We start from the raw sequence: 9208 nt of genomic DNA, 5'->3' as shown, positions 1-9208 counted from the left end.
ACGTGTGCACTTGTAGACTGTTTTGTTTTCGTACTGTAGTAGTTACAGACTGAAGTGCAAACCTATGGTTGGTTACGGGTGGCCATGAGCCGTTGCTGCCTCCACCGAAGGCACGCCTGCACCATCCCACGCCAGCGGCCGTCACGCGACCATGCCGCCGCCCGCCGCCGCATCACCTGGCGCCAGCAACCACCACACCGCCCCTCACCGACGCTGTCACGCGTGTCACTAACTGGCGGCTTCTATAATATTATATTTTAATTAAAATATATATTAAAAAGCATGTAGAGGGAGAAGTTTACGGGAACTGACAAAAGTATGAGCATAAAACCATTTTTACGTGAAGTTTTCTAAGGAAGCTTTTGGGGTTACTCTTATGCCATAATAAATAAATAAGTAAATGTATGGTCAGTTACGGGGTACAATTCAGGGCTGAAGTGTAAACCTATGGCATGTGTACAATTATTGTTGTTCTCAAGTCTATGAATAAGTTTGATGGAAAAAAACAACAACTTGATGAGTGAGCTTACCAGCACTAGGCGCACACTCATGGAAAGAGGAAACAATCGTCGATTAGAGCATCTCCAACAGGCGCCGAACGTGCCGCGCGCTAAAAACTGCTTTGCCGCGCGCCTATCGCCTGGTTTGGCGCAGCGCGCAGCGCTGGCTCCAGCAGCCGTGCTAAAATGCAGCGCGCAAAAAATGCAGCACGCGCGCTCATTCTACAACATTTTTTAAATTGCATAGATAAAAAAGATATAAAGGTATTTTCCATCGGTGCAACTAGATAGATAGTTCGAAAGCATAGATAGATAAAATTACGGTGCAACTAGATAGAAACTACTACGGCATACATAGATAGAAACTACTCCAAGTCGCTACCATCATCACCATCATCATCATCCTCGTCGGTGTTGTCCGAGGTATCGAGCCACATGTCGTCCCAACGTTCATCGTCTGACGTGAAGATCGACCTCCCACCTGCTGCAACGATATCGGACTGCGCATTCGCCAATGCCTTCCGCCGACGTCGGTCCGCCCGCTCCACGCGGCGCCTTGCCGTCCTCTCCGCCCAGTAGCACGCTCGTCGGCGACGTCCTCCGGGTGGCGACGGCGCCACTCCGCCATGGCTCGCTCGTCCTCCTCGGCGATGAGGAGGCGGCGCTGCCGCCGAGCGTGGTCGGCACGGTCCATTTCGATGATGAGACGCGGCGGAGGGGCGACGCGTTGCGCCTCCTCGCGCGTGAAGACGTCCCGGAAGTTCATCTGCGACCGGGGCCTCTCCAAGCGCCAAGCCGTCGCGTCGTACGCGCGGGCCGCCTCGTGCGCGCTCCAGAACGACCCGAGGCCGAGCCGGACGTCGCCGGACCGGATCTCGGCGGAGTACCAGCCGTTGGGGCGCTCGCGGACGCCGCAGTAGCCCGAAGAACCCGGCGGCGCGGCAGCATGGTGGCGCGGTGGTGGCGCGGAAAGCGGCGAAGCGGCGAGGTGGCGAAGCGGCGAGGTTGCAAGGGGAGGGCGCGTGGCGAGCGCGGGATTTCATAGGCGCACGCGAAGCGGCGCGCCAAATCTACCGCGCCGCGTGCCGCTTTCTCCCGCGCGCGGTAAGTTCCTGCCACCGCTGGAGCGCGCGGAACCAGCCGACGCGCGTTAAAACTAAACTTTACCACGCAGGCATCCACATTCACCTCCTTGTCGTATACTCCCACAACACCGGCGGGAAGGCAAGATGCACAGTATAGCACCCTCCGTCTCGAGCGAATCTATTTGCGGTGTCGCACATCTCCTCTCGACCAATGCTTGGTCCCGACGGGCCCCGCTGCTCTGGCCTCCTGCATGCAATTTAGTCTCGGGTCGTCCCAATAGCGCCAGGGCAAGGATAGACCTAGACAAAATTACAGGCATTTCATTTTTTACTTGCTTTTTTCTTCCTTTTCTCTATAAGCTACCATATATGATTTTTTAATATTCATAAACATCTTATAAAATTTATGAAATTTAAATGCATGAACTTTTGTTTTGAAATAAATGAAATGTTTTTGAATTTCACGAATTTTCATCTCAGTTCAAGATATTTTAAAATTTTGAAAAAAATAGTTGTTTTTTTTCAACTCTAGGAGCTATGATTTTCAACAGAAACGTCTGGATTATATATAACTAAAAAGGCATAAATGTCCCCATATATGGTAAAAACCACCAAATATTTTCAAAACCGCTCAAGGGTATGGTTCATATGGTTTTAGAGTCCCAAGGGTAAATATTATACCAAATTCGAGTTTACTAGTTATGGCTCCATTGGAGTAGATTTGGGGTGATTTCTATAGTTCTTTCTGCGCTTTCTAGCAACACGGTACTTTCGCACTTTGACATGGAGTTTCTCATCCCAAGCTCAAATGCACCCTATTGAACATTAATAACAAAAAATATAGAAGAAATGATGTTTCTGACAAGAGACATTGTTGAATGTTCTACATACCTGTAAATTTATGCCAAGAAAAAAGTTTGCTAAAGCTTTGAGCAAAAAATAATCAATGCTCTAAAAGACTCTTTTTAAAGAAATTCGGAGAGCTGATTTCATCAAAACGCTTCGCACGTATGCATAAAACTAAGCAATATTTTCTGTCAAAAAATTAGAGTTGTTTGAAGTATTTTCTATTTTTTTGCATTTTACTATTATAGCTGGAGCGTTTGAGTTCAGGATTAGAATGACACTTTTGCACTTTGGCGCTTAAGGCCCTGAATAGGAGGAATAGGAGCTCTGAGGCAAATCAATGTACCTATAGTTTGGGCTATAAGCATACAAATTACATTGAGTTTGGGCCTGCTCACACGCCCATCGTTAAATAAATCTTCATTTCTTCAAGCCACTAGGAGGGAACGGGAAAGGCCCATAGCCCAAACCAGAAACATCGTTACGCCGCCGCCGGCTGGTATGGTTCCGTTCGCCGCCATGGCCCTTGGAACGGGGAGCTCCTACTCACCGCTCGCTGCGGCAAAAAGGCACGGTTTCGCACAAGCGGGTGTCCTACTGGGCCGGCCCGTCAATATAGCAAACGACAGCGCGCTGTAGCTAAAAAAAAAGCCGTCGTCGCGGGATTTCAAAACCAGGACGTCATGCTATACCTGACATGGCAAACCAGTTGAGCTAGTAGTCATTACAGGTTCTATTGCAGCACTAAGATTAAAGAACCAACCCGCAACGCAGATCCAAATTATATCTTGAATTTCAAAATCATTTTTATTGAAAAAAACGAAGGCATGTGTGAAACAGAAACAAATTGCTAATTTTGCGAACAAAATTTTAAAACAGAAATATTTTCGAAAATCAGGAACATTTTTTAAACGGGAACATTTTTGGCAATTCCAAGACAGAATTTGAAAACATGCACATATTTTTAAAAATGTGAAAACAATAACATTTTTTGAATATGTGAACAAAATTTGAAACTGAACAATTCTGAAACTCCTAAAAAAATAAAAACGTGCATATTTCTGAAATTTGCAAACAATTTTTTATAACAGGAACATGTTTTGAACCGCCTGAACATTTTTAAAATTTGTGAACAAAATTTGAAACTGAACAATTTTGAAACACCTGAAAAAAATGAAAACATGCACATTTTCGAAATTCCTGAAAAATGAAAACGTGCAAATTCTTGGAAAAAAATGAAAACGAGAACATTTCTTGAAATTGTGAACAATTTTTTGAAAATGCAAACTTTTTTAAAAAAAGGAACAAAATGGAAACCACAATCATTTTTTTTCAAAACGCCAACATTTTTTGAATTTATGAATAAATCTAGAAAAGAACAACATTTTTTTAATGTGCAAACAAATTTGAAAAGGAGACATTTTTCAAAATTTACGATTTTTTTCATATTTCTGAACAAAAAATAAAAATACGTACATTTTTCAAAATTTTGAAGTTCTAAACTCTTTGTAATTTTCGACCATTTCTTAAAAAAGCGAACAATTTTTCAAATTCTAAACTTTTTTGCAATTACTGAACAAAATTTGAAAACAGAAACATTTTTCCAATACATGAATAAAATTTAAGAAATTCGAACATTTATCCAATGTCTGAACCTTTGTTGAAAAAGAAAAATAAACTTGAAAAAAGGAAGAATAGAAAATAAAAAAAGAAGAGAAAAGAAAAAGAAATAAGAGATAAAAGAAGAAAAACAACAAACAAAAACGAAAAAACGAAAAAGAAACGGAAAAAGAAAAAAAAAAGGTTCAAGAACCTGTTGGAAGGTTCCCGAAATCGAAAAGAATCGGCTGGAACGTCCTAGAAGTTTCCGAAAACTGGGAATCCTGAAAACACTTAACAGGCCGGCCCATCTGGAACGTTTGCTCGATGGCCTGTGCGTTCCCCCGACATTTTGCCGCAATGAGCGGCAAAAAGGGTTTTCCCTTGGAACGAACAGTCACTACATTCTCTGCGATAGTCTTCCGCAGCATGGCCCATGGAGTGCCGCCCAGCAATCGCTTGCCTTCGCCTCTCCTGACCCGCTCGGAGGCGGAGCGGTTAGGGCGGCGAATGCGGGACCCCGGCGGTGATGCTCGGCTCAGTAGCGGAGGGAGAGAGAGTAATACGCCGTAGCTGGGGCTCTGCACCGGGCAGGGAGTAAGGGCATTGGTGCCCGGCGGCGTTTCGCGCGCCGGGAGGCAGCGGGAAGGAAGTTACAGTTGCTATCCACTCTAGTGGACCGAAGTAAGCATGCCCCTTCCACGATTTATTTACCCAGTATTATTAGGACTTCTTCTGGCTGTTGCGGATCAGCTGATTTAATCGGTTAAGTTCATGGAGAAGGTACTTTAATCTCTATAATATTGTTGCAAACTTGCAATGTTTAGTTGAATACACTTGACAAGGACGCATCTGATATCCTGAATATTAGGTGTCGAGCCTAACTGGTTTTGGAAGAAATTGCTAATCATGAAGTCTGGTTATTACCAAAAGATGAAAATAACAGGCTCCCCTCTTGCAGTTGGATCTTAAAGCACAAAAAACTGTGAACACTTGTTTTGATTTGTACCAAATATATCAATCTGGAAAAGGCTTTGGTTACCACCCATGTGAATTTGCGAGAGGTGACATGTTTTAGTGTCATGACTGATGTTCAGAAGTCGAAACATCATTTAGTACTATAACCTATTTCCCCCTGTTTGTTGACAAGTTTCCTTTTTGCCCGGTTCCATTCTAATTTGTTGACAGAACTGACCAGTGCATGAGAATCAGCAACGCAAGTTCGCCAGCTGCTGCTATCTATGATGAACACAAAGGTATCACATCACATCACACATCATGCCTCTTCTTCCCAATAACCATATGGGAATTCATTGTGCGTCAATCTTTACATGTTCCATCAGATAAAGTAATTGCTATCTAACTCAAACAATGATTTTGATTAATGGAACTTCGATAATATATTTATCCGAGTCTGTTTGTTCCAGCTTCCAGGTAGAGCCACCCTTAAATACAGTCTGTATATACATGAAATATATTAAATGGCGCACCATTGAATTGATACCACGTATCACCAAGGAGAGCATATAAGAGGATAAAGTATGTATGCTCTATGTGCCACCCGCTTCCACAATTAATCTGCTCGCTATGAATTGGCATATATCATCACAAAGTTTAGATGGATATGCACTTTATGCATCTGGATCCTGATACTTTAGGACAATGATTGAGAGCCTAAATCGCATTTACTGAGTTTTGGGGGAAATTTCCAGTCAAGAAGTTAGGTAGCTGTCTGCCTTTGGCATAAGAGCCAATGCCTTTTAGCAGGTTGAACCTGAAACACAAAATTCACCAGAGAAAATTTTATTCCATCTCTGGTCCATAAATTAGGACGCTCGCATGCGGATGCTCTTGACTCTAGGTCATGCATACATGGAGTATGTGCCTGTACATGCCACCTTCTCATAATTACGGTGTTGGGGATTAATGTAGGATTTTTGGATCCACAAGGCGTATCTGCTCAAAGAGTTGGCGACAGTCTTACGGATTTTCAATTCGCAAGGTTGATCTCCTCAGGTCTGGTAGAACTTGAACTTTGTACATCCATATTGTGAGCTGAACTTTCACTGCAATGACATAATAGCTCATTCGTCAGGTTATTGCAGAATAATGAAATAAAGAGAGACAAAAAAGGGAGAAATATCTTACAGTAGTTCACAGAAGTTTTGCTTCTGCGGCATGTCCAGATCATCTAAGCTTCTCTCAAACATTTCTAGAACTTTTGTTATATTTGGGCGATGCACAGGTAGTACTTGTATACACCACAAGCCAATTAAGATCATCTTTCTTGCAATCTCCTCAATTTCATTTGTGACTTCACATGCTTGTAATCCATCATCTTGCGCAAAGTGGTCATAAATCCAATCAGGGAAATACTTTTCACTGGATTTTGCAACAATTGATCTAACATTTCTCCTCCCTCCAACCATCTCCAGCAGCATCATTCCATAATTATAAACGTCTGACTTTGTTGAAACCACTCCAAAGGTTCGGGAGTGAACTTCTGGGGCGATGAATCCAATTGTTCCTCTAGCTCCAGTCATTGAAAGCTTGCTCTCCTTTGTATGACACAACTTAGCCAGACCAAAATCAGCAATCTTTGGGCTGAAATCCTTGTCTAGAAGGATATTTTGGGGCTTGATATCGAAATGGACGATACGTGTATTACAGCTATGGTGCAAGTATTCGAGGCCACGAGCAATCTCGATTGCTATCGCATAGAGCCTCTCCCATCCTAAAATTTCTTTGGGGTTCTCTGAGTAAATGTACTTATCCAAGGAACCGTTGGGCATGTACTCATATATAAGAACTCGTTTTGATCCCTTCAAACAAAACCCAACTAAGCTAACAACATTAACATGAGAGGTCCTGCCAATGCTCATAACCTCATTCACAAACTTATCTCCATTTCCTTTGTAGTCATGCAAGAATTTCACTGCAACCAGACGACCATCATGTAGTTTTCCTTTGAAAACCACACCATAACCACCTTTACCAAGCTGATTGTTGCGAGAAGACGTTATCTTCATTACCTCTGAGTACATGTATCTTTTTGGAGCTAGGGATCCATATGAGACTATCATGGCCTCGTAATTTTTTTCAGTTTTACTGCTACTATTGCAAAGGAGAAACCATAGTCCTTTCCCGTTTCCATGCCATATGAGTACATAAAGACATGCAAAGAGAAAGGTTGCAGCTGCTGATGGTATACCTAAGATGGAAGCAGATGTTATTTCCTTTTGCAAACCAGCAGTTATAAACCTATTATTTCAAGACCATCAGTAGTTCACGTTTCTCTTTCTAGAAGAGTACATGGTGGCAAAACTAACTGCCATAAATTGATAAGTCATGTTAATATGCACAAGATTAGAGTTGCTTGACTCAGATTTTTATTTCAATTTTCAGTGATCACAAACATGATAAATTTTGAAATTCCTATTTTGTCATAGAAAACCGCTATCAGTAATCGGCTAATATTTAAATCATTACATATGAAAGGATGGCAACAAATTTAGCATACCTATTAGTATAATCTTCTTCGCTCTCCTCTCACTACCTGGAATATAACATAACATTTATGAGTAAAAGCAGTGTCGTCCAATAGGACTAAGTTGGTTGTTTTTTCCAAAAGAAAAAGACAAGCATCATATATTAATCTTAAATATTCTGCCAATCAGATATACAAAAAATTTACATTGAAATATAGTGAATAAGAATTGAATGGACTTCGTATGTGAGTTTCTTTTGATTGAGCTACCATGTCGCTCAAATATAGATTTGACAAAAAAAGTTATAGGCATGTGTAGATTCAATAGCCAATACAGATTCAACAAAAAAAAAAACATGTGTTTCATTGAGATTGCAAACAGTGGATGGTATCCGTTTGGCCAGTATAGGCTATGGACCTGTCGATAGCCCAACATCTTGGGCAGGAAGTGCCGCGCTGGCCGGCTGCGGCCAACATCCTCGTAAGTAGTAACATGATTAAAAGATGAATTTGACGGGGTGAACTTACCTGGAGAGGGAGGAGGTTCATTCCTAGGTGCAGGTGCAGGGAGAGGAGGGGGCAGTTCCCATTTCAGGAGGAAGCCACTGTGGATGAGCCGCTCGTAGTGGCTTGCGTTCGTCTCGCCGGACGGCAAGCGCAGCACCGGAAAGACGATTGGAACGCAGCCCTCCAAAGCAAACCCGGAGTAGTTCCCGGTGCGGTCGTACGGCACTCCCGCGCCAACAAACGTGTTGCTCGTGTTCACGCACCTCATCGTCTTCGCCTGAACCAGTTCTTTTTCCCGGCGTGCCAAAGCTGCGGCCTTCTCCGTGCAGTTGTACAAGATGAGTTCCAGGTTGACGGGGGAGATCTTAAACGGGCCGCCCAGTTTGGCAGAGGTGTTCCAGACCGGCAAGCAGCGGCTGAAGATCTTGGGCGGGTCGTGTAATAGTTGCAGCTTGCCCAGATCAATGACGTGCAAGCTGCGTTCCCCATAGGAGATATTGAGGATTGCAAAGCCGAGGGTGTGGTGCACGGAGCTCGGTAAAAGTGGGTAACTGTTGTTAAGGCATGTAAGCTGAAAGTCTAGCAATCGAGGAATCTTTTCTAATATATAGAATATCAGTATATGTATGAGACTATGTAAACTATCCCTTTTCTAATATAGCCATTTAGGAATCTTTCAATTTCACGTCATTAAATTAGGAATCTCCATAATTTGGTTAATTTTAGACTTAGCAGTTTGCCTTTAGGTAGCATCAAAGTATGAATGTTTGAGACAAAGTATCATGTATCTTCTGAGCAGAAGCCATCATAGACATACCTATCAAAACTAACTTCTTATTGTGCCTACGATCTGCAGTGAAATTATTGTGGTTAGTCAATGTAAGTTTCAATCACAAAATAAAAAAAAAACCATCAAAATGAACCATGGCAATTTGACAGCCAAGCGCAACTAGCTATTAGAAATGCACGTGGCATCGGCAGATCAAAATTTTAACCCCAATGGGAAAGATCAGTAGACCGACCTCACATCAAAACCTATAGTTTCTAAGATGTCATGTAGGTCTAAATAGCAGCATCTCTCAACATGTCAGCTCAGCTAAACAAACAAAAAATAAAGAGGATAAGGGCATCTTCAACGCGGACCCTCAAACCGCCCGCAGCCGTCCGGAGCGCGTGCTCCAGAC

General features: G+C 42.7%; 1 protein-coding gene across 1 annotated transcript in view; it reads right to left on the bottom strand.

Annotated features, from left to right (window-relative positions):
* Nucleotides 1-5704: 5704 nt before the first annotated feature.
* Nucleotides 5705-9208, bottom strand: part of LOC123076063 (LEAF RUST 10 DISEASE-RESISTANCE LOCUS RECEPTOR-LIKE PROTEIN KINASE-like 2.2) — a 4264-nt gene continuing 760 nt past the window's right edge. The window contains exons 2-7 of the mRNA XM_044498506.1: nucleotides 8842-8874; nucleotides 8088-8624; nucleotides 7551-7586; nucleotides 6179-7241; nucleotides 6015-6113; nucleotides 5705-5804 (exon numbers count right to left, since the gene is read on the bottom strand). Coding sequence (XP_044354441.1) covers nucleotides 5705-5804; nucleotides 6015-6113; nucleotides 6179-7241; nucleotides 7551-7586; nucleotides 8088-8624; nucleotides 8842-8874 — 1868 coding nt within the window. The remainder of the gene's footprint in view (nucleotides 5805-6014; nucleotides 6114-6178; nucleotides 7242-7550; nucleotides 7587-8087; nucleotides 8625-8841; nucleotides 8875-9208) is intronic.

Source organism: Triticum aestivum, chromosome 3D (genome assembly GCF_018294505.1).
Source record: "Triticum aestivum cultivar Chinese Spring chromosome 3D, IWGSC CS RefSeq v2.1, whole genome shotgun sequence".
Lineage (NCBI taxonomy): Eukaryota > Viridiplantae > Streptophyta > Magnoliopsida > Poales > Poaceae > Triticum > Triticum aestivum.
Note: the sequence above shows the minus strand (reverse complement) of the source record. Positions and strands in the feature narration are given on the sequence as shown.